This window comes from Lissotriton helveticus, chromosome 2_1 (assembly GCF_964261635.1).
Source record: "Lissotriton helveticus chromosome 2_1, aLisHel1.1, whole genome shotgun sequence".
NCBI classification, from domain to species: Eukaryota; Metazoa; Chordata; class Amphibia; order Caudata; family Salamandridae; genus Lissotriton; species Lissotriton helveticus.
In genome coordinates this window covers 963169937-963195698 of record NC_136059.1, presented here as the reverse complement: position 1 = coordinate 963195698, position 25762 = coordinate 963169937, and the positions used below count along the sequence as shown (strand labels likewise).

At 51.2% G+C, this 25762-nt stretch overlaps 1 protein-coding gene across 1 annotated transcript in view; it reads left to right on the top strand.

Annotated features, from left to right (window-relative positions):
* SLC1A1 (solute carrier family 1 member 1) overlaps positions 1-25762 on the top strand; it is a 385327-nt gene that overhangs the window by 214882 nt on the left and 144683 nt on the right. Inside the window, exon 2 of the mRNA XM_078675713.1 lies at positions 11192-11332. Within this exon, the coding sequence (XP_078531839.1) occupies positions 11192-11332 (141 nt within the window). The remainder of the gene's footprint in view (positions 1-11191; positions 11333-25762) is intronic.

Here is a 25762-nt window from a genome sequence, read left to right as displayed (position 1 = left end):
AGGTTTTATTTTCCCAAAGATGTGATCAAAGATTTTCAGAAGAATGAGGATATTGGTCAATGGTTTAAAGCATATGAGTTAGCATTGTTGGCCCACCGGGTCCCTGAGAAGGATTGGGGAGCGGGGTTGTGGGGTCGCTTTGTGAATGAGGGAAGAGATACCCTGTTAGACATGCCTGTTGAGGATAGGATGTCTTATGCTCATATGAAAGATGCTTTAATGTTAAGGTATGGCCTAACCCCAGAAAAGTACAGACAGGCCTTTAGAGAATGTAAGAAGTTGCCTGGTATGACGTGGGTGGAATATGTGTCATATTTTTGCAGAGCCATGGATGGTTGGGTAAAGGGCAGCAAAGTGGAAAGTTATGATGCTCTTTATGATTTGTTTGCTTGGGAGCACTTGTCTAATAACTGTTTTCCATGGCTGCGCCAGCACCTTATTGATAGCAAGATATCTAACCCTAGAAAACTTGCTGAAGAGGCGGACCGCTGGGTCAGTACCAGGGTCCACAAGGGTCCAGTGGGAGACTCAGCCAAAGGTGGGCAGGGTCCCCAGCAGAAGAGTGGGGGGGACAAGGGTAAACAGAGGGAGTTCCAGAAAGGGCCCCAAAGTAATCCCCAAGGGAACCAAGGGAAGGGTTCCCAGCCTCCCCCAGATAAGAAATCAGAGGCCCCGACAGGTAAACCTGTCCGTAGGGGCCCCATGACCTGCTTCGCTTGTAAGCAGGTGGGACACCGTTTTTATGATCCTCAGTGTCGCTTGAAGAACTCTAGTGCACCACCCAGTGCACCACCACGTGCCGCCCCCCGTCAGTTGGCGAGTGTAGCCCTGGGAGGGGAGGAGATGGTTGCCCATGGTGGGGAGGGTCCCGCAGAGATGTCCCTGGTCTCTCTAGGAGACATGGAATTGGTCCCTCCACCCCCTCTGCCTAGTAACACTAAGAAATATAGGCAGTGGGTGACCATTAATGGCCATAGAGTGGAAGCTCTCAGAGACACCGGAGCGAGTGTGACAGCTGTCAAGTGTCACTTGGTGTCCAGAGAGCAGGTTGTTCCCCACGCATTCTACCCTGTGATAGCTGCTGACAACTCCCAGAGGGAGTGTGAGGTAGCTCAAGTTTCCTTTGAATGGGGGGGAGTTTCAGGTACTCTTCAAGTTGCTGTAAGGCCCGCCATGCCTGTTGATTGTCTCCTGGGCAATGATTTGGAAGACTCCCCTTGGGCTAAGGTGGAGAGGGAGACACATTTGAAAATGTTGGGTGTGCCAGAGTGGGTGTGTGCAACCACTCGATCCATGACAGCAAGTAAGGGTGTTGATGGGGTTCTGGAGCCTGAAAGTATGGCCCAGGACCCAGCTGTGAAGAGAAGAGGCAGGGGGCGCGGGAAACCGTCCCCCGTAGTTCCCGTGGTCCAGGAGGAGGCAGACCTTGAGGGGTATGCCCTGGAACCCACAGGTGAACAAGTTGCTGAACTGGGAGACCTGCCCGAGCTGACCCACTGGCAGCAGGATGGTGATCCCTCCAGGGAAGAATTCTGTGCAGAACAGAAAGTGTGCCCTTCTCTTGTGGGTATGAGGCAGCAGGCCTCAGCCCAAACCTCAGGTGATCAGTCAGGGTCACATTTTGTTTACTGGGAGAACGACCTCCTGTATAGCGAGCCTAAGGCTGCTGAGCCTGGGTCAGCCCGTGTGCTGGTGGTACCCCAGCGCTTCAGAGCCTTCCTACTGGGTTTGGCTCATGACGTTCCTTTAGCTGGACATCTGGGGCAGGACAAGACCTATAACAGGCTTGTCACCCATTTTTATTGGCCTCAGATGAGAAGGGATACAGATATCCATTGCAAGACCTGTCAAACTTGCCAGGCAAGTGGGAAAAGCGGGCGGAAGCAGAAGGCTCCCCTCCAACCTTTTCCCGTGGTCAGTACCCCCTTTGACCGGGTGGGGATTGACATTGTTGGGCCCCTGGACCCCAAGACAGCCCTGGGCAACAGGTTCATCCTGGTCTTGGTGGACCATGCCACACGGTACCCGGAAGCCATCCCTCTCAGAACAGTGACGGCCCCCGTGGTGGGACGGGCACTGATGGGTGTTTTTTCCCGAATGGGGTTCCCCAGAGAGGTGGTGTCAGACCGGGGCACCAACTTCATTTCCAACTATATGAAGTCTTTGTGGAAGGAGTGTGGGGTAACTTACAAGTTCACCACTCCTTACCACCCTCAAGGTAATGGGTTGGTTGAAAGATTCAACCGTACCCTTAAAGGCATGATTATGGGTCTTGAAGAACCAATGAGGCGTAAATGGGACGTCCTCTTGCCATGCCTGTTGTTTGCTTACCGTGAGGTGCCACAGAAGTCGCTAGGGTTCAGCCCCTTTGAGCTTTTGTATGGACACCCGGTAAGAGGACCTTTGAGTCTGGTCAAAGAAGGCTGGGAGCAATCTCCCAGGAAACCTCCCCAGGATGTATACAGTTACATGCTGGCCTTTAGGAACCAGACTAGGCGCTTCAGAGATCTTGCTCAGGCAAATCTGGAGGCCAGCCAGGAGGAGATGAAGCGGTGGTACGACCAGAAGGCCACTCTGGTAGCGCTTCAGCCTGGACAGAAAGTTTGGGTTATGTCCCCTGTGCCCTGTGGAACCTTGTGCGCTCAAGGACAGGTGGACCTACACCATTTAAGGTTGTGGAGAAAAAGAGCGGTCACCTACATGGTGGACTTGGAATCTCCCAGGAACCCCTTGCGGGTCCTGCATGTCAACCGTTTAAAGCCCCACTTAGAAAGGTCCGAAGTGGGCATGCTCCTAGCTACAGATGCTGGAATGGAGGAGGAGAGTGAGCCTCTTCCTGACCTCCTGTCTGCAAAAGAGCAAGATGGGTCAGTGGATGGTGTTGTCCTCTCCGTCACACTGACCCCTGAACAGCAGCAGGATTGTCGCCAATTGTTGGGACAATTCCCTGATCTGTTTTCCTTGATTCCTGGTGTCACTCAGTGGTGTGTCCATGATGTGGACACCAGGGACAGCACTCCTGTGAAGCACAAGGCTTACAGAGTGACTGACAAGGTTAGAGCATACATCAAGGAGGAGGTCTCCAAAATGTTTGCCTTAGGGGTGGTTGAGTCCTCTAGCAGTCCTTGGGCCAGCCCAGTGGTCTTGGTCCCAAAGGCTGCAGCGCCTGGTGCTTCACCGGAACTTCGGTTCTGTGTGGATTACAGAGGACTCAATTCAGTCACCAAGACTGGCGCGCACCCCATCCCCAGAGCTGATGAGCTCATAGATCGGTTGGGGGCTGCCCGGTACCTTAGTACGTTTGATCTGACGTCTGGGTACTGGCAGATCGCCTTGACTGATGGGGCAAAAGAGAGGTCAGCATTCTCCACACCAGATGGGCACTACCAGTTCCGGGTTATGCCCTTTGGGATGAAGAATGCCCCTGCCACCTTCCAGAGGTTGGTCAACCAGGTCTTGGCTGGACTGGAGGATTTCAGTGCCGCCTACCTGGACGACATCGCAGTGTTCAGCGCCAGCTGGGAGGAACACTTGCGCCACCTCCAGGAAGTGTTGTTGGCCCTGCGCAGAGCAGGCCACACAATCAAAGCCAGTAAGTGCCAGATTGGGCAGGGTTCAGTGGTGTACTTGGGGCACCAAGTAGGGAGCGGCAAGGTGGCCCCCCTGCAACCCAAGATTGATACCATCCTGGCATGGGCACCGCCCAAAACCCAGACTCAGGTGAGAGCCTTCTTGGGTCTCACGGGTTATTACAGGAGGTTCGTCAAGGATTATGGTAACATTGTGCACCCCTTGACTTCGCTGACTTCCAGGAAGCAGCCACGACTTGTGATCTGGACTGACGCCTGTCAGACGGCCTTTGACACCCTGAAAACTGCAATGTGCACAGCACCCATACTCCAGGCACCCGACTTTTCTAAAGAATTTGTTGTCCAGACGGACGCTTCAGAGCATGGCGTGGGGGCTGTTCTAGCTCAGGTGAATGAAGAGGGCCGAGACTTACCTGTAGCTTTCACCAGCAGGAGGTTACTTCCCAGGGAACAGAGGTGGAGTGCGATAGAGAGAGAAGCATTTGCTGTGGTCTGGGCGCTGAAGAAGCTAAGACCCTACCTGTTTGGGACTCACTTCCGGGTTCAGACAGACCACAGGCCCCTCAGATGGTTGATGCAGATGAGGGGTGAGAATCCAAAGCTGTTGAGGTGGTCCATTTCCCTACAGGGGATGGACTTCACGGTGGAACACCGCCCTGGCACAGATCACGCCAATGCTGATGGTCTGTCCAGATTTTTCCGCCTTAGTGATGAGGACTCCCTAGGGTAAGGGTAGTTCTCCCCACATTTCAGCTGGAGGGGACACGTGTTAGACCTGACATCATTGGCATGAGTCTCTCCTCCATTTTTTCTGTTTGCCTCCTCTGTTTACGATGTTTTTGCTGGAATATTGCTTTGGGCACTGTGCCACTGCTGATCAGTGCCACAGTGCAAGTGCTCCCTATGTGAAATTGCTGTATTGATTGAATTCCATGTTTGGCTTATTTGGTTTACTGTCAGTCCCTAGTAGAGTGCACCAGGAGTGCCAGGGCTTGTAAATACAAATGCTGCTAGTGGGCTTGCAGCACGTGTTGTGCCACCCACAAGAGCGGCCTAGTAAAAGTATGTCTGAAGGTCTACCATTGCTAGACCACGTGCAGTCTGGTACTGTCACGCAGACTGCGCAAGTACACCTACTTGCCAGTCCCTAAACCTTCCCTTAACTTCATGTTAGTCACCCCTATGGTAGGCCCACGGGCAGGGTGCATTGTAAGCATAAGGTAGGACAAGCCTGACAAGGTTGGCATGTCCTAATAGTGAATTACAGCCATATTCGTTTTTCACTAGTGTAAGGTAACCTGCTCTCCATCAGTTAGAATGGGCTGCCAGGATTATTAAGGCTATAATCCTAGCGGGCTCGGGGAGCATGGTGCAATGTCGAGTTTGGTATCCCTGAACTCAGGGTTTAATAACGCATCCGTTTGTGTGGATGGTTTTTGGACTCTGTGTTTAAAAATAGCACTTTTAGAAAGTAGCTATTTTCTTGTCTAACTGTCTACCGGTCTCTGCTGGTTCTGGTGTGCGTGTGACAGGAGCTGGGTGGCTCCAGAGGTCTGAATGAGTCAGTGTGGGGTGAGTGGGACATTTGCATTGAGAGTAGGGGAAGAGTAGCTCCTGATAGCCTGCCCTGCCTGATACAATGCTGGCTCCGCCCCACTGCCAGGCGACTGATGACTCTGTGCCTGCCTGGGACTTTCCTGGCCCACCTCCTGCCGGGCAACTGATGGCCCTGCCCCTGCCAGTGACAATGCTGGCTCCGCTCCTGCTGGGCAGCTGAAGACTCTGCCCTGCACAGTGAATAGGCCAGGTGCTTCGGCCTGGCAACACCCACAACAAACCCAAGATGGGGGAAATTCCCCTGCATGGACAAAGGGATCAAAGCCAAAAAGGGGTATAAGAAGGACCCCTGAACCAAGAATTTAGATCACTTCTGACAAGGAAACCTGAACCAAGGACAAGAAGCCTGCTGATCTAAGGACTGCCTACCCCTTCTGCCAGAGTGCTGTTTGTTGGGGGAATCCTGCATTGCTTCTTTATTTTTGCCAAGGAACCAGGAGAGAGGAACTATGTGTGTACTCTCAATCTTTGCTAAGAAAATCTCCAAGGGCTGGAAGAGTGCCAGTCTCCTGTTAAAGTCACAGGGCTAAAGGACTTCATCTGCTTAAAGTGCTGTTTGCTGGAACTTGTGAATCCAGCACCTCTGAAAGAATCCAGCAATCTCGACGCCGACGGACGCCGACGAATCCAGCTCGACATCGTGAGTAACGGCTCCAGTGTCCCGCTTCCTCGACGCCGGCCGCCGGGCCCGATCGACGCCAGCAACAACGCCAGTGAGTAGTGAGTTCGGCTCCAGCTCCAAGTGACCTCGTGTCGGCACCGCTGCTGATCGCATCGACTTCGAGCCCTCTCGACGCCGTGAGCGCTGCTCACTCTTGCAACATCGACATCGACGACGCCGTATCCTGCTTCATCTCGTGAGCGCTGCTCCCGCCTGACTTCGGTTGACGCCGCTGCAGATCGCCCCGACTCCCAGGCCCGATCGACGCCGAAGACGCGACGCCGGACATCTCGACGCCGCTGATCATCGAGTGCTTCACTTTTCCAAGGTACTGTGTTGTTGGGGTCTGTGCGACTCCGGGCTCGACGTAGCGCTCCTCGCGGTCGACGCCGAACCTTTGGATTAACTTTGCCTCGACGTCGTGTGACTCCCGTGTGGGTTACATTGTTGCCAAGAACTGTGTTTTAGAGAAGAAGAGTTGCTTTTGATACTAAAGACTTTGTGCTAAGAAGAAACCGTGCTTGAACTATTATTTTTCCTTCCAAAAGTATTTATTGAGATTGTGGTATATTTTTGTCGTTATTTGGTCTTGTGCTAAGCCTTATATAAAAATACTTATTTTTATAATAATACTGTGTCGTGTCCATTTGTAGTGTATTCACTTTATTACTGTATGTGGTCATAAATGCTTAACGCACTGCCTCTGAGATAAGCCTGTCTGCTTTGCCAAGCTACCAAGGGGGTGAGCAGGGGTTATCTAAGTGTGTGATCCCCTTGCCCTGACTAGAAAAGGTGTGTCCCTATTTGTCAGAAGTGTATACCTCTGCCAACTAGAGACAGCCGCTTCTAACAAGGGGGAAAGCTCCTGGGGGGAGGGACTGGCCCTCTTCTCTGGCCCTGCTCTGACCTTGCAAACTGGAGGCTATGTCTTCAGAAAGATGGTGAGAAAAATCTCCCATTGCCGAGCTTTGTAACATTGTGTCCCTCCAGTCTAGTCTTCACTGTAAATGGGAGCATCTCTAAAGAAAAACTATACCTGGTGTTTCCATTTTAACAGTAGAAAGATGAGCTAGAGGTAGGTAGGACAACAAATCAACAGGGAGAGCCGCCGCCGAGCCTGGGGTCTGGCTTTGATCTTAGAACCCGTGCACAAGCCGAGCTCCGCAAACGTTTGTTTTGTAAACCATACAACAAACATGTAAAATATGGGAAAGTCTCTTCAAATGTCAATAACATGTAGAAGCTTTGACAATAATACGTCACACAATATCACTGTACTGAGAAGTAATTATGGACAGTGATAGTTTCTAAACATGAACAGTTAGTGAACTAAGAGGCAAGACAATTGTCATGTAAACCATGTAGTTGTTCAGAGTACTATAGAGCAACATTATAGCCTATTCGACCACACACAGTGGGGTTTTTAACATCTGGTATTCTGAACTCGCATATTTGTAAGTGCTTTCATGCGTGATAATGAAGAGAAAAAAAGTTTTTGTGAAATAAAAAACGTGCCTAAGATGACACTATTCAAGCAGGGAAGCTGCAATTTATCTAGGCTTTCTGGTAGCGAAAATTCCAAAATTGATACTCACTGCGCTACATTTACATCAATAGTTCAAGTTCAGTCAGCATCACTGTGTCAAAGCACCCATTCATTAAAAATACAAGAGGGTGATCTCTGTGGTGTGCATTCAGTCGTCAGGGAAATAATGTCTGGGCGGGATCTTAGAGAGGAAAGTGACAAACACAAATTACGCTGTTGCATAAATATCTGCACATATTGCGACCATTGGAAACCCGTCAGTCCCTAGCCCTAACAGCTGGCTGGTAATATAGCGCTTCATAACCCCCTATACAATCGCATGTGAACAAATGCGCAGATCCTTCTTCTCACCAATATTGCCCTCCATGGAGATCCTCTTGGGATCCACTGTGTCACTGCAGCTTCTTTTGGGAGGAGTGGCCATGGCTCGGACTGCTGCTGTCATTATCAGCTTGCTGCTGGTTCTTCTGCGGAGCTCGGTATGATTTAGGCTCGCAATGCTCTCTCTTCCTGCTGCTACGTGACGTCACACAAAAGCCCCGCGCGCATCACCGCTTCTTCCTGGACTTCATTCTAATGATATATTCAAGTGTCACCGAGTGCCTTCCACAGAGGCTGCTAGGGCGCTTTTCCCGGAGGTGTCAACAACGGAACAAAGACCGGGTGAAGCTTCAAACGTTTCTCTTCCCTTCCACACCGGTGCGACTCTTACTGTCTGAACGCCTCTGAGCTTTGCTGCCGCCTGCCAGTCGATGGGACTCCGGTCCGGTGTTCCCTCAAATCTATTACGCCTCCATGAAATCTGCTTTATTATTATTTTCGGTTCCTTTGCTGCACCCCGAGCATTTGAGAATTCCAATGCATCTCAGAGCCTCCCCTTCACGCTGAAAAAAATGACATGGATCAAACAGAAATCTGTGTCCGACTGTCCCTGGTGTCCAGCAGTGACTGTAGGTTCCAAAGATGACGCACCAAATCTGACGTAGACCAGCGCCTGCAGGATCTTCGGAAACAGCATTCATTTAGCTGCAGTATTGCACAAAACACGGCCGCCAGTGGTGCGCGCATGCCAGAGCTACACACGTGATGGCCCTGTTGGTGTCTATCATGCGCACCAAGCACATAATAGACACCAATAGGCCGTGGGTGGAGCAACACGCCCACCTTTGGCCTTTTGCGTGCTGGCTTTAAAAACAAGCATTGGCATAGCCAATAGGTCTCGCTTGTGGGACCTTATAAGTATTTTGTTTTGCAGCACAATATCCTTGTTACTAAATACTTATAAGGTCCCACAAGCGAGACCTATTGGCTATGCCAATGCTTGTTTCTACATCCAGCGCCTCACACCGCAGTGTTGTTCCCTTTAAGTGCATCTGAAAAACAGGGGGAAAGAAGAGAGCACGTGAAACTACCAGACATAAGGAGGCAGAAGATAGAGAGGGGGGATAGGCTATGGGCGGAAAACGAGAGCAGAAAGGCGGGCGGGGAGCGCGAATTGTCGAAGGAAAGTCAAAGAGAGTGGGTGAAAAAGACGGGGGTGCGAAGAGAAGCTGCGCGGAGGAAGGAGGGAAGCGGAGACGTGGGAGAAAGAGAGAAGAAAGCTGAACAGGGAGGGTTTAGGAAAACAGAGTGGAGGAGTGGGGAGAAAAGGACGAGAGGCTGCGGGGGCGGTAGGAGAGGAGGGAGGCATGGTCCGACAGGAGAGGAGGGGAGCGGAAAAAAATGAGCGGCAGGGTGGGAGAGAGAGAGGGATAGAGAGAGGAGGGGTAAAGAGCACGGGAGGCAGAGACTCTGTTACCAAACATGGCGCGTGTGCAATACGAGACGAGCGAGCAGCGAGGGAGGGGTGAAGGACACTGCATAGTTTGCTGAGGTTGAGCAATGCTGGTTTACAAATGTGGGCAGTTTGTGAGTAACGTCTGTTCCAAAGCACGGGGAAGAGATGAAACCATGCCAAGAAACTCGAGGCTCGCCTCTCCAGGAAAGGGCCGGGTGCCCCATAATGGGGTCTGCGGTGGGGAGTTATACCGCACACAGCTCTCACAAAACGGCACGGTTCACTCCCACGAACTTCTGCAAGCCCTGGAGAACCAATTATGATGAGAGCTGGATTAAAAACAGAAGCAATATGCTTTACCCGGGCAATGAACAATTAGTTCCCGTACCAAATCGAAAGAAAAATAGAAAATTCTGGTGTGAGAGGAGTGCTGCTACGGGAACTGCTACGGGCTGGGGAGGGGGAGGAGAAATTAAAGGAAAGGCTGTGTTTGCGGGGAGAGAGAGGGGAGGTGCTGGTGTGGGAGGTGCTGGTGTGGGAGGAGTGCTGCTACGGCAAGGCTGTGTTTGCGGGGAGAGAGAGGGGAGGTGCTGGTGTGGGAGGGGGGAGTTGCTGGTGTGGGAGGAGTGCTGCTAGGGGAGGAGAAGCCCTGGCCGTGAATGCTCGTGCATGTTCACGTGAACTGCAAGAAAACGCCGGGCTGAAAGCCCTTAATTTGAAGAGGATTTTGCCGACATGAATTCTCGCTCCGCTCGATGCGCATGCGCGCATCGATAGGACGCGAGACCTAAAAACACGCATGCAAAGGCCAATAACGTGCCACAGAAGGAAAGGCACACACTTGTGCGTGTACCATTCCTAGGGCAGCCTCACATCCCCGTTTTTCACCTCCTAAATGTCTCGCGCTGCGCGAACACTGCTGCGCAGTGCAACGCTAGGCACAAGACCTAAAAAACAGTGATGCTTTGTCACACTCGTGGTGGCACACTAAAGGTCTGCAGTCCATGAGACACACTAACGTGCAGGTCCTGGGTACCCTTGGTAGCATATACTTCAGAACTTATAAATAAGTTAACTTATGCCAATTGTAGGGCTGCCAATCAGACATATGCTTTTTAAAGGGTCAAAGCATTGGCACAGAGGCCTCTTTGACTAAACTCAGTGCACTTAAGAGTCGAAAACTCAGCAGCACCGATCCTTACGAAAACGAGAGTTAAAAAATGACAGCTCTGTATTTAGAAACCAAATGGCCATTGTTACAGAATGGGTTTAATTCTCATGAAAATAATGCTGCTTTGTGAATTTGACTTTTTAGGAGATGCACTTTTGTTCTAACAGTCGAATTTGAGCAATTTCAAGTGAGCTTCAGAGAGGTGTGGGGGCTGTTAAATGTTTGCAAGGATAGTTTGTGTTTAGGTATCTAGTAAAGGTGGTGTTTAATCGTTTTGGTAAATTGCAGTCGTAAAATAAAAAGAACCTGTGCCTGCAATCCCCAAATATATTTGTGTATGTCCCTACTAGGTGGAGGGCTGTAGTTCGTAAAACGGCTGAAAAATGGAAAGTTATCAAACCTTGCCATACAAAATGCAAACATTAAGAAATAGGACACATCAACACCAATTCCATCGTGCTGTAATCTGGAGTAATTCTGGCACTACCCGGATTTCCCGATGTCCTTGGTTTTGATAATTCTGCTGGAAATTAATTATTGGCCAGAAGCTAGGACACTAAAAATGGGCCCTGTCATTTCTGAGAAGATGTGTTGCCTGTGATGACTGTACTAGGTCCTTCCTTTATATACAGCGACCCTAAATCTTTGTAGATATGACTTCGAATGCAAGACCTAGATTTGTCTTTTTCTGCTGTGTTTGTATTTTCTCAAGTTTCTTAAGATCAACAGGTTTTAGTTCAGCTGGGCGTGTTGACAAGTACATTTTTTGATGCCGGTGCTCCAGTTTTGTCTGTGAGGAGTAAAAAGTGTGCTGTTTTCTCTCTGTCAGGTATTGGGCTCGGAGTCCTGGTGCGGGAATATGCCAAGCTGTCGAATCTGGACAAGTTCTACTTCGCCTTTCCTGGGGAGCTTCTGATGAGGATGTTGAAGCTCATTATCTTGCCGCTGATAGTGTCCAGCATGATCGCAGGTACTGTACCACTGGAGTCTGAACCCATTTAGCACTGGTTTGGTAGTTATGTGTCCAATCACATCGCTGTGCCTCGTTGAGCCCTCTTTATGAATGCCTGGATAAGTCCCAGAATTTAAACAACCTCCTTGTCACGTGCCTCTGACCATCCAAGGTGTTCTGCACCTCTGAGTGTAGGTTCCCCCTTTTTGGCAGCGAGCCGCTCACGTTTATTTATTGAACGCACTATGCACATTTGAGTGTAGAATCAGCGGCGTAATGTGGGTTGCCAGCCCAGCACCCGGGGCAAGGCAAGTATTCTGCCCCCAATTCATGGACCGTTAGCACTTCCTGGCGCAAACTTTTTAAAGAAAATTAATTTGTTGTACGATTTTTTTTTCCTTTTAAAATTTTGCGCCCCCCCAAGAATGATCTCATGTGTTGTACGCCACTGTGTACAACACATGAGATACCACAAACAAATGAAAATGTACACAGTCGACAGGTAAATATGGTTAAGCTAAATTAAAGGAAAATACATGTAACTGGCGAGTAGCAAATTTAGGTAGATTGTGGAAAAAAAAGCGAAAAGGGAAATGACTCATTAGAAGATACCAGGTGAACTAGGCTAACAGCGAGGTTGGCTACAGTTGGTCGGCAGGCACTGGGCGTACACTGGAGAGAAGGGGTAAGGGATAGAATTACCTGACAAACCCCTTGAAATGTTGAGGACAGGGCATGGCTCTATAGAGGGGTCGTTCTGTGATGAACAGCCATCATTGGCAGTTTGGCTAAGACCTGGATAGGAACTCAAAAGTCCTCAGAATTGATTCAAGTTGTTTCTGTTCACAGACTTCAGATGTAAAAATGGTAGACTAAAGAGGATAATATATTCATAATAAGGGAATTGCCATCTTTCATTTCTCGTTATATTCTAGCTGCAAATGAGTTGTAGAAACCCTCGTGCATGTTGCTAGACATGCAAAAAGATGATACATTTGTGACTGACCATTTATTTCAAGGACCAGGGTTCAAACCTTTTCCATTTGTTGTTATCCGGTAGACACTACATAAAGGTGATATAGTGAACAGAGATAAGGCTAGTATATTGAAGGCAAACAAAAAAAAGCAGGCAGTCTGTTTTTGACAGAAGCTAAAATCTGGCAGACAGATTTCCTTGTCTTTATGTATTGTTATGTCCTGGGTGGATCATGTTAGAAAAACAAGTTCTTGTACATGCTAGAATCCAGGGGAGTAGCCTCGAACGCCCCCCACACGAATCACATATGAAATGGCTTTTAGAAAGTGAGTGAGAAGGCAAGCCCATGTTACCTAGGAGGATTCAAATATTCTCTATCCAAGAACATTGTTTAAAAGTAGGACCAAATAGTGGGTGTAAAAGCAACATTTTCAAAGAACTTAGCCAGCAGGCTATACGTTTTTAAGACAATTGAAGAATGTTTGTGGATAAAATTAAGTACTGGTTTGCAAATGGATGCCAAGGTTACTACCCAAATCAATGCAACATCTAAGAAAGAGCTCTCTTGTGTAAATCACCTAACCTGCCTGTAATGGTATTCAGAGAGACATGACAGGACGTGGCCTTTAGACGGCGCTCCAGATCAGAATGAGAATCCACTCTTTGGAAATGAATCAGTTTTTCAACAGCAGCCAGCACATTAACACATTGGTGTAGAAGCAAATTGAAGTCCCTTATGCTATCTAAAAGACTGAGCGAGGTGCATTGGTGGAATGCGGGGTTCCAGGGCTGTAAGAAACAAAGTTTCATACGGTCAAGATTGAGATGCACTACATTAGTTGGGATGGTACAGTTTGGTATTGAGGCTCATTTATAGAGATTGTCGGAACGCCTTTCAGTGGGCCGTGGGGAGAGCAGGAGTTATTGGGCCTACTATGGATCCTGCTAAACTGGGCCAAGCACCCCTTCTGCACTTGACTCTCAGTTAGGTAGTGTCGGACGAGCAGTCAGGGCTTCTTCGGGGGGAAGCACAGATACAGATCTGTGAACACCACTCATAACGAAGCATGCAAAGTGCAAACAATACATCAATGTCCAGTCAAATGCTTGTTTTATATAAAAAAAGTATTTCAAATCTTATTCTACACATGCAAAGCTAAACGACATTCAAAAGCAATTACACAATACCCTCGAAGTCGAGGCTCTAGTAGTTTCCAGGCCACTCACTGTATCACTAACTTTAGTGCAACGGGTACGATGTTATTCCCCATACACTGCTGACCACATCCAGGTAATCTAGACTTTTAGGGCGTACTCCTGAGTTCTCCCCTCTTACTTCTTTCGGAAGTTCAGTCACATGAGTCTATGAGGTCACAGTACCAATCGCAGTATGTCCACCGGAGCGCTAAATGGGCAGTTCATGGCTTACCCATTCCGGCAGTATGGAACACCTCAGTAGCACAGCGAAGTCCTGCTCCAGATCAGCAAAGTCTGGCTGCGCATGGTCACAAGTGTCAAAACCTTGGAAGGTGCAGGCTACTGGCTGGTTCTCGTGCTCGTGGTTGTTCCAACTGGGGTGATAGCATGATAAGTCGCCCTTCCCTTCGTGCAGGGGGGGGGGGGGTGATCTCCCTGCTCCAACTTCCTTCGGTGCAGTTTGCAGAGTGTGGACCGGACCCACTTTAGTCACAGCAGCAGTTTCTCCGTCCCAGGCAACAGCCTGAACTCTTGTCCTCAGAATCTCTAGTGACCCCTCCTGGCATACAAGATTGCCATCATGTCACTCACAACTCACAAGTCCAGTCATGCTGAGCTTGCATTGATGTTAATGATGGCCTCTCTGGGCACACGGGGTCACCCACCATGAAGTCGTGCAGGCCTGGCGCCCTCCACACAATCCTTGTGCTGCGGCTCAGTCCAAGGTGCCCCCTTCTGGCAACAGGGGTTGCCGAATCAATACAGCACATGCGCTACGGCCCGATCGGTGCAAGAACAGATTCTTCACACCTCCCACAGGGAGTCTTAATGATAGGACTCCTCCATGACCATTGCTCCTTCCAACACTCTCCACTTCCTCACAGGGCACACTGGTCTTGGCGAGCAGGCAGGCACTGGTGCTCCAGCTATAGAGCAGGTTGCCTGGGTTTCGTTTGAGGATGCCCCTTTACTCAGCATGGAGACTAGCAGGCCTGGGCCCCAGTCCGGGATACAGGCAGAAGTCTTGCACAACTTACTCTTTTCACACGGCCAGTCTCGCTGCTCAACAGATGACACACTTAGGGGTTTCAAACTCTCCTACTTAGAGTTCTTTTCCAAATGCAAAATGTAATTTAGTGTCTGAGTCTTTGAAGTTTTATGTTGGCGTTATGCTTCTTTGAAATGGACATCTTTCCCCTTTCTTCTTCCTCCTGAAGGATGTCTAGCACAGCAGGCAGGAGTCCAAAGCAGATTAACCCACAACAAGACTCATGGGAGTGACCAGAGTCACCTGGATGTCAGCTACAGTGATATGTGCATCAAAGGATTTATCCTGGGCTCACAGCCCTGCTCATTATTATTCTCTTATTTGTCCAATCTCTCTCTTCATGAGATGCGTCTAGGCCCCTTCCTTGTGATCTATCATTGAATCAAAGAGCTCTTTGAAATGCACATAGAGAGACTGGCTCTTCAATCCTCCAGTGCATGTCTCGCCCAGCTTACAGATATGCAGCAATGCACAAATCTGTCTGGGGGGATTCTTCTACTCCTCAAGTTTTCTAGCAAGCAGACCTGGGCTTCCTAAAATGGAACCCAAGGTCCCCCATGTAATGTACAAGTGCAGGCACACTTGAACTCAGTGTACATCCCCATCACACTTACTGCACAGAACTGTTATCCTTATGTCTTATGTCACCACAAGCATAACTATATGCAGCAAACACATTCAGTCTGCACACACTGATCAGTACTGCAGCCTTTCTGTATTGTACCAGTGTGTTATTTTAAAAACATACACTGCCAGCAACAATATATGTACAATGAGTACACTCTACCACACTTCACCCCTTAAGTAGTGTATTTCTTGCGAGCTCACATGCACTCAGCACATATTCCCATCATGCTTGTCCTTCCACATCTACCTGATGAAGGGCAGGGATTTGTTTAGCATACAGCAGCGGAACGTTTAAAAAGGGGACACAGGATAAAAGGTCCTGTTCCCCAATTCTGATCACTATACAGTATGCTGCCACCACAGGGCTTGTGCTGCCTAACTCCTGTTGATGACTGTAGCGTTCCACCACTATGAGGGTGTTAGACGGACCGGGAGGGTCGGCCGAGGATAAGGGGAGAGGTCTCCGGGGAGAGCCGTCTCCAGCGAATCGTACAGACAAGTAACTTCCCCCCCACAGACGGACACCACACAAGGATAAAGTTCAACGATACTTTATAGGGAATTCTTCAAGTACGGTAGAATGGTACAAGGAGGTCTGGACTCAGGGGTCCCCTCTATTCTGGTCTCTGTTTGGGAAGAGGGTAGCGGGACAGTCTTGTTACCAAAAAGATGGCAATAGCTCTCAATCCTCGAGCTCGGGGGTGTAGATGAACGGGCCGCGGCGGAGCCAGCAGGTCCCGAGATGGATGAAGGAAGACGACGGTCCGCGGCAGAGCCAGCAGGTCCCGATGAAGGTGGTGGTTACAACGGTCCGCGGCCACACCCGCAGGTCCCGACGACGATGAAGGATAGGGTAGTTCCAAAAGCCGCGGCAGCGCCAGCAGGCAAGACGAAGGTGCACAAGACAGAGCTACGGCAGCGCCAGTAGTCCGTCAAGGATGAGTTCTTCTTTACGTCTCTCGACTCCAAGATACAACTCCCGTCCTGCTCTGGAGCTGCCCCAGTTATAGGGCTGGTGTGCTTTGATGTCCGGACCCTCGCACTTGGAGGTCGGGAGGTCCGGGATGAGGGGGTTCAGACACCCAGCAGGGGGGTGGAGCCAGCGCCCGGGGAGGCGATGGGCGAGCGGTACTTGGCGGGGGAGAGCCATCGACACCTCTTGCTCCCATTGACTGACCAAGTAGCCCGCTCACCTCCTGGGTGGATGTTGGTGCCGGAATGTCTGAGGCCTGGCCAGGCCCAGGGTTGAGGTCGATCGGGGGCCAGGCGGCCTCGTGGTGGAGTGTCCAAGATGGCGCCCAGGATGGGCGCGCAGGCCGGTAGTGGGTCGGCCTACGCGGTCAACAGGTTCGAGTGTAGGGGTCCCTGCGGGGACGGTGGACGTGCAATGGTGGTGTGTGGTACTTGCGTGGCTGGTTCGGGCCTGGTTGGGCCGGGGGAGAGCGGCCCTTCATGTGGCCTGTCCAACATGCGTCCCCCCCAGCTGAAGGCGGGGAGAGTTACCCATTCTCTTGGGGACTCTTCTCGTCGAGGCGGAAGAACCGGGACAGGCCATCTGCGTTGGCGTGATCTGGCCCAGGCCGATGTTCAACTGTGAAGTCCATCCCTTGTAGGGAGATGGACCAGCGTAGTAACTTCGGGTTTTCCCCCCGCATCTGCATCAGCCACTGCAGGGGTCGGTGGTCGGTCTGTACCCGAAAGGGTGTGCCAAAAAGGTAGGGCCGGAGCTTCTTGAGGGCCCATACCACCGCGAAGGCCTCCCTCTCTATGGTGCTCCAGCGTTGTTCCCGTGGTAGGAGTCGCCGGCTGATGAAGGCCACCGGCTGATCACGGCCTTCGGTGTTCACTTGAGACAGGACTGCCCCAATGCCATGGTCGGAGGCATCCGTCTGGACGATGAACTCCCGGCTGTAGTCGGGGGCCTGGAGCACAGGGGCGGAGCACATGGCGGCTTTCAATTGTTCAAATGCAGCTTGACACTCTGGGGTCCAGTTGACTTTCTGGGGCTGATTTTTTGACGTGAGCTCTGTGAGGGGCCTCACGATAGTACCATAGTCTTTCACGAACCTTCGGTAATAGCCCGTGAGGCCCAGGAAGGCTCGTACCTCGGTCTGGGTAATGGGGGGCTGCCAGGACTGGATGGCGGCAATTTTTAGCTGCAGAGGGGCCACCAGGCCGCTTCCCACCTGGTGCCCGAGGTAGGTTACAGACCCTTGCCCAATTTGACATTTGCTGGCCTTGATCGTGAGGCCAGCTTGCTGAAGGGCGTGCAGCACTGCTCGGAGGTGGTGGAGGTGCTCGGACCACTGGTTGCTGTATACAGCGATGTCGTCTAGGTAGGCGGCGCTGAATCCTTCGAGCCCCGCCAGGACCTGATTGACGAGCCGTTGGAATGTTGCTGGGGCATTCTTCATGCCGAAGGGCATGACTGTGAAATGGTAATGGCCATCGGGGGTGGAAAAGGCAGAACGTTCTTGTGCCCGGGGTGTGAGGCCGATTTGCCAGTAGCCCGCCGTCAGGTCGAAGATACTGAGGTAGCGGGCAGCTCCCATGCGGTCGATTAGTTCATCTGCCCGGGGGATGGGATGTGCGTCTGTCCTGGTGACCGCATTCAAGCCCCGGTAGTCGACGCAGAACCGGAGTTCTGGTGTGGTGCCGGGGGCAGCTGCTTTGGGGACCAGTACTACAGGGCTGGCCCAGGGGCTGTCTGAGGGCTCGATGACCCCGAGCGTGAGCATTTTGGCTACTTCCTCCTGGATGCAGGCCCGTACCCGATCTGGCACGCGGTAGGCCCGGTGGCGGATAGGGGGGCTGTCCCCCGTGTCCACATCGTGCGTACACCAGGAAGTGACACCTGGGGTGAGGGAGAACAGGCTGGCGAATTGTGACAGGAGAACTTGGCACTCCTGGTGTTGCTCTCGGGTGAGGGCCTCTGAGAGTCGGACCCCATCTACGGAACCGTCTTTCTCCCGCGTTCGTAGGAGGTCCGGGAGGGGCTCGGAGTCCTCTTCAGCCCCATTGTCTGTGGCCATCAGGAGGCTGAGTTCTGTCCGTACAAAGTGCGGTTTCAGTCTGTTAGCGTGGAGGACCCGGAGGGGGTTCCGGGAAGATTCCAAGTCGATGAGATAGGTAGCCGGACCCTTGCGCTCGACCACTTTGAAGGGCCCTGTCCACTTGTCTTGTAGGGCGCAGGGTTCGGTGGGGGACATCACCCATACCTGTTGCCCAGGTTCAAATTCGATGGAGGAGGCATTCCGGTCATACCACCTTTTCATGTCCTCTTGACTGGCCTCTAGGTTGGCTTTTGCTAGTTCTCGGAATCGCCGGGTCTGGTTGCGGAGTGTTAGGAGGTAGCGGAAAACATCTGGTGGGTTCTTTAGAGGGGGCATCTCCCAGCCTTCCTTAACTAGGCTGAGCGGCCCGCGCACGGGGTGTCCATATAGCAGTTCAAATGGGCTGAAGCCCAGGGACTTCTGGGGAACCTCTCGATATGCGAAGAGGAGGCACGGCAGCAGCACATCCCACTGGCGACGGAGGGGCTCTTCCAACCCCCCGATCATCCCTTTGAGCGTGCGGTTGAACCGCTCAACGAGGCCGTTTCCTTGAGGGTGATAGGGGGTCGTGAACCGGTAGGTAACCCCGCACTGTTGCCAGAGAGATTTCATATATTTCGAAATAAAGTTCGTGCCTCTGTCACTGACGACCTCCCGGGGGAAGCCCACCCGGGAGAAGATCCCCATCAGAGCCCGGCCGACTACCGGGGCTGTCACAGTCCGCAGGGGAACAGCCTCCGGGTAGCGGGTGGCGTGGTCCACTAGCACCAGGATGAATCGATGGCCTTGTTTTGTGCGCGGGTCCAGGGGCCCTACGATATCGATTCCGACCCTCTCGAACGGGGTGGTGACCACGGGAAAAGGTTGCAGGGGGGCTTTCAGTTTGCGGCCGCTCTTCCCACTGGCTTGGCACGTGGGGCAAGATCGGCAATGCTGGTGTACATTGTCCCTCATTTTGGGCCAGAAGAAGTGGGTCACCAGGCGGCTATAGGTTTTGTCTTGACCCAAGTGTCCTGCCAGGGGGACATCGTGGGCCAGGTTTAGCAGAAAGTCTCTAAAACGGAGGGGTACCACTAGGACTCGGCTGGCCCCCAGCTCCGCGATTCTTTGCTCACTGTACAGCAGATCATTGTCCCAGTAGACCCAGTGAGTTCCGGAGGTATCCCCTGCGCTTTGGGCTAGCGCTTGCTGGCGGAGTCCCTCGAGGGAGGGACAGGTCTTTTGTTCTTGGCGAAATTGTTCTTGCGTGGGCCCCCCCTCTTGAGGCCACTGGTCGAGGTTAGCGAGGTCTGGAGGTTGAGCTGGTTCGGGGGGGACGTCACGGTCGGTGGTTTCGGCGGGGGCGACCGGAGGCGGTGGCGCCGGCCATTCGAGTTCCTCTGGGCGGGTGTTGGCACGGGCGGTCATGGACCGGGTGGTGACGCACGCCCAGTCCGGGACGCCCAGCATCCCCAGGTGCTCTTTTCGTTCGACTGCTGCCCATGGAGAGCTTTCCAGGTCATTACCCAGGAGGCAGTCTACGGGGGCATCATCTCGGACCGTCACCTTCAACATGCCGGAGACCCCTCCCCATTCGAAGGGGACGCAGGCCATCCGACACAGACTTTCTGAGTTATCGGCTGAACGTACAGGGCAGAGAATGTTTGGTAAGTATTGTTCGGGGGTCACCAGGTGACAGCGGACGGCTGTTACACTGGCCCCAGTGTCACGAAGGGCTTCAGCCCGGCGTCCATTGATGCCCACCCATTGGCTGTACTTCTGGGTATTAGCGGGTAGGGGGACCCGCGGGACCATGTCTCTCCCCCCTAGGCAGGCGAGAGCCATGGCGGCTGGCTCCCATTCTTGGTGTTCCTGTTCATATTCTTCTTGTTCCTCTGAGATCTGTTCCTCCCCCAGAGCAGCAGCGGCTACTTGGCGGGGTCTTGGGCTCTGGTACTGGGGGCAGTTTGGGTCGTTTGCATAGTGTCCGACTCGTTGGCATCGATGGCAGGTAACATTGGCTCGATGTCCCGGTCGCGCTGGGGTGCTGCCCCGGTTGGCCGGGGGGGTGGGGCTGGTAGTGGGGGTGACCGGAGCGTTGCTTCTTCCGCGTCCTTGGCCTCCACCTCCTCGGGGACGGTGCTGACCATTGTTGTTCCGGTTCTGTTCGGAGGACCCATTTCGACTCACTCTGGTGATCTCCCACCGGTCTGCTTCGGCTGCGAGCTGCCGGGGATCCGTTAACTTGCTGTCGAGGAGGTGCTGGCGAAGTTCAATGAAGCAATTGTTCGACAGATGCTCCCATACCATAAGATTGAACAGTTGTTCGTAGGTTGTGACCTTGCTTCCTTTGATCCAGCCCTCGAAGGCTCGGCTAAAGTAATTGACATAGTCCACCCAAGTTGTACCTGGGATGCGGGTGCAGTCTCGGAACCTCTGACGGTACATCTCGGGTGTGAGGCCATAGCGGGTGAGGAGTGCAGCTTTCATATGGTCATAGGAGGTCATCTGGTGGTCCGGGAGTTGCAGCAGGGCGTCGCGGCCCTCATTGAGGAATCTCCCCCACAGACCGGCCCCCCAATCGCTTCTATCGATCCGGTGTGCAGTCATAGCGATTTCATAGGCCTTAAACCATTGCTGGATGTCGTCCTCTCGGAAGTATTCTCGAACGACATCCTTGGGGATGTGTACCTTCTTCTCTGTTGCCCCTGGAGTGTGGGGTTGCTCGGGCACCCCTGCTTCTTTATTCTGTTTGCGCAGGTCGATTTCAGCTAATTTCCGCTCATGTTCATATGCCAGTTTCTTTTCCTCGAGCTCCCTTTGTCTCTGTTTCTCCTCTCTTTCTTCTCGGAGACGCAGGTGCTCTAAGTTGATTTTCTGTTCGGCCAACTTTAGTTCAACGTCCATTTTGAGCCGGGCCATTTCCAGCTCGTGTAGTCGGGTTCTTTCTCGTTCCTGGATCTCGTCTGGCGAGAGACCCGTTCTTCGTTCTTCAGGGGCCATGGGGGTTTGTGCTTCGATGTCTTGATCGGGGGTTCCGGCAGCCCCGGTTTCTGCCCAAGATTCCAGGGCCTGCTTAAAGTCATCTTTGGTGTTTAGTCCGGTGGTAGCGATACCTAATTCGATACAGAACTGTTTAAGTTCACGATGGCTGTACTCGTCCAATTTCTCCATCTGGAATTTCTCCGTTGATCCGCTGTCTTTAGTTGACATCGTGATTCGCCGTGGGGTGAGCTACTCTCTGTACGGTTTATGCGGTGATTCGGATCCCGTCGCTGGCCACCAATGTTAGACGGACCGGGAGGGTCGGCCGAGGATAAGGGGAGAGGTCTCCGGGGAGAGCCGTCTCCAGCGAATCGTACAGACAAGTAACTTCCCCCCCACAGACGGACACCACACAAGGATAAAGTTCAACGATACTTTATAGGGAATTCTTCAAGTACGGTAGAATGGTACAAGGAGGTCTGGACTCAGGGGTCCCCTCTATTCTGGTCTCTGTTTGGGAAGAGGGTAGCGGGACAGTCTTGTTACCAAAAAGATGGCAATAGCTCTCAATCCTCGAGCTCGGGGGTGTAGATGAACGGGCCGCGGCGGAGCCAGCAGGTCCCGAGATGGATGAAGGAAGACGACGGTCCGCGGCAGAGCCAGCAGGTCCCGATGAAGGTGGTGGTTACAACGGTCCGCGGCCACACCCGCAGGTCCCGACGACGATGAAGGATAGGGTAGTTCCAAAAGCCGCGGCAGCGCCAGCAGGCAAGACGAAGGTGCACAAGACAGAGCTACGGCAGCGCCAGTAGTCCGTCAAGGATGAGTTCTTCTTTACGTCTCTCGACTCCAAGATACAACTCCCGTCCTGCTCTGGAGCTGCCCCAGTTATAGGGCTGGTGTGCTTTGATGTCCGGACCCTCGCACTTGGAGGTCGGGAGGTCCGGGATGAGGGGGTTCAGACACCCAGCAGGGGGGTGGAGCCAGCGCCCGGGGAGGCGATGGGCGAGCGGTACTTGGCGGGGGAGAGCCATCGACACCTCTTGCTCCCATTGACTGACCAAGTAGCCCGCTCACCTCCTGGGTGGATGTTGGTGCCGGAATGTCTGAGGCCTGGCCAGGCCCAGGGTTGAGGTCGATCGGGGGCCAGGCGGCCTCGTGGTGGAGTGTCCAAGATGGCGCCCAGGATGGGCGCGCAGGCCGGTAGTGGGTCGGCCTACGCGGTCAACAGGTTCGAGTGTAGGGGTCCCTGCGGGGACGGTGGACGTGCAATGGTGGTGTGTGGTACTTGCGTGGCTGGTTCGGGCCTGGTTGGGCCGGGGGAGAGCGGCCCTTCATGTGGCCTGTCCAACAGAGGGCAGTGGTGTAGGTGCCCCTCCCGGTCCAGCAAGTGCACACTCCATGAGACAGGCCTATGTCATGATGCACACGCATGACCCTTGTTCACCTATGACAGAAAATCAGCATTAGCGATCCAGACAATAGTACAGATGAGCACCCAGGGCAGGGATACACGTCTCTTACAATCCAGAATAGATTTTTCATTCCCAACAGATATATTTTAGGTTTTCCAGTGTAATAATAATAGAGGTTATGCAGTTTGGGATTAGGGTGTTTTATTAGGATTATGTAGGGTAAGTGTTGAAATAGCAGTGCCTCAAATAATCGAGGGGAAGAATTGGCAGAGCTGTCTTTTTACCAGAAGTGTAACAGCCAGGGGTGCTACATGTGAGGATGCTTTGAACTGATACTTATGCAATGATTTCTCAGCAGTACTGTGAAAAGTTTAATCTACGACGTTGGTTGCTTGTGCGACAGTGTTATGTCACGGCGACAAATGTTGCTGCCCTGGCTAACTCGAGCACTTTGAAGTCATGTGGGCCACCTTCAGCCAGGTAATGTATTTCAGACCATAGTACTTTGCACTCAGTTTGTTTTAGTTCTACTTTAAAAATTGCACAAGAGCTCATAAATTCCAGTATGGAAGGGCTGTTGGCTGAAAAAACAAACTTTGGTAAAAGTGTCACACATGACAGCCACTGCTAAGTGTACTAAATGAATGTCAAATTGAAGATGGGAAGGATTTGTTGTAGGGAGCTGTATTTAATTTTAACAGGGAAGTGCTTTATTTCAGTAGCAGAACACATCATCAGTGATTCATTTGTAAAATATTAAGTGCAGGTGCTCACTTTACCGGCTCCACCCACTTCCGCCAGAGGCTTCTGCCAGAGGCTGCACCCTATTCCTTTATCGGTTCCACCCACAACCACGAGCCTCAACACACCATAGCCCCCTCCTCACATCTTGAGATCTGCAAGAAGCTGAAGACCTGGCTCTTCACATAAGCGCCTCAGGGACCTCACACCTGCCCACGTGCCTGGATGCCCTCTTGGGTGATTAGTTTTTCTACAACTCAAATATAACTTAACATAATGTAATATCTGGGAAGTCCATGACAACAACTTAAAAGTGAACTCAAATTGGAGAATGTGTGTAAAAATGCAGCTTCAGGACCGGTCATCAGAGGACTTAGAGGTACCTTTGCAGATTAAAGAGAATGTGCTTCTACTCTGCTGTTTAAAAGAAAGGAACAGCGCAGGAAGGAATACATTAAAGAAGGCAGCAACAAATGCAGGCAGGAAGAGGAGTACTGGAGTGATGATATATATGAGCATTGGATGAAAGAAGGAGGGAATAAGAAAAGAATGTGAAAGGAGGAAATTAAGGAATAGAGGGAGAAAGGAAGTGAATTCTGTGTGATGGATGAAAAGAAAGAAGAAAGGAAAGGAGCAAGATAAGCATAAGGAATGGTTGAGAAAGGAAGAAATTAAAGAAGAGGTGATGGAAGGAGCAGGAAAAAGAGTAAGGAAAGAATGTAGGAAGGAGGATTAAATGCACCTAGGAAGGAAGTATGGGGAATGAATGAGGGTGTAAGGAAGCACGAATGGAATAGGGTGTAAGGAAACAAGAATGGAATGAGGCTGTAATGAAGCAAGAAGCAAGAGAGTATAGGAGGCATTTCTGGAGGTGCTGAGGAAGAAAAAGGGAAAGGAAAAGATGAGACGAAGGAAAGAAAGGAGGTCAGGGAAATGAATAGGAGTATGAAAGGTACTGGGTCAAGGAGAGAGGATAATGACAGTGTAATATTGCATAGAAATTGAAAAACAAAAGATTAAAATACATTTGTATCCTTAACATAATAATTAAATATGTATAGTTGAGGGGTGACAAGGCTGTATCATTCTTGGCCTGTCTCATCAATGCACAGCTGCGCTGTCCAAGACACCCTTTCATTGTCCCTCTCAAGAGCGTGCTTATACTCATCCAAAATGTGCCAGTAAAAACATATTTAGAAACTCTCCCAAAGAGTACCCTCCGTCTATCTTCTACATCCATGTGCGCATGCACCCTGACTGAGTACTTGGGCAGTGCGATCACATCCATTGTGTTCACAATCAACTTATTAAAAACTGACTCTATAGTAATAACAGACATAGCCACAACTAAAATGAACTGAGCTTTCTTGTGTACCTGCATTCTCCATTTCACAGTGCATTAACTCCAACCGCTTTCCACATCTTCTGCGTGAAAGTGCTCAATTTGCATCTATCATGTGATCCTCCCCTTTGTAGCTCACTCAGCATGACCACACCGTACTATTACCTTGCTGATTAACCAAATGCTTCTTCCTTCCCATTCAGGTCTATGTGCTCTCAAGAAAAATACATGTCCCATAAATCACCACATCATACCCCTCTGTGACCTACACCTACAAATTAACCCCTGGCTTCTAACTACACATACAACAACCTGTGTATTAAAAAATGCTAGCCCCATCAAATCCTATGGCCCACCGTTCCAACAACTTTCTAATAGCTACGATTTCCAAAGTTTTTGTTATACAACATAACATTTTTTCAATTTGGATGTTCTAGATAGCACTGATCATGTGTTGATGAAAAAGCATTTTTATACAGGCAATGATGATCTGCAATGAAAGTCTGTTAGTCCATAACTCAAAACGTGAATTACCATTTGTGGAAGTGATGTTACCAAATCACTTTACATGCAACATCATGTTGTTTATTCTGCTCAGGGCCGGACTGGGACTCCAAAACCGGCCCCGGCAAAGTGCTCGGCCGGCCCCCCCGGGGGGAGGTCTGAGCTCTTTGTCGGGCCGGTTTTCTGCCGATTTTGTTGCAGGGCCGATTTTGCTGCATAAACAGCCCTGTCACAAAAACGGCCTCCAGGGCCCCAAAACCGGCCCCCACCCTTGCGGCGCACCGGGGGATTGCCCGGTGCCCGCAACGGCCAGTCCGGGCCTGATTCTGCTTAAACTTTCCTGGGTGCAAACGATTGACAAGGCATCTATATTTACACTATACAAACATTTCAATTTTGTTGATGTCATACATGTGTGTTACAGGGTCAGAGCACGCAAGCCCAGGCTGCACGCAAGAGTCAAATTAGTTTCAAGCAACATAGAATAAAGAAATTAGAATGGTGTGCATTCAGTCATCGTTGTTTGGATAAACTTAGCCTAAAGGCATAGAAATAAGCTTTCAACATTTGTAATCCACCCA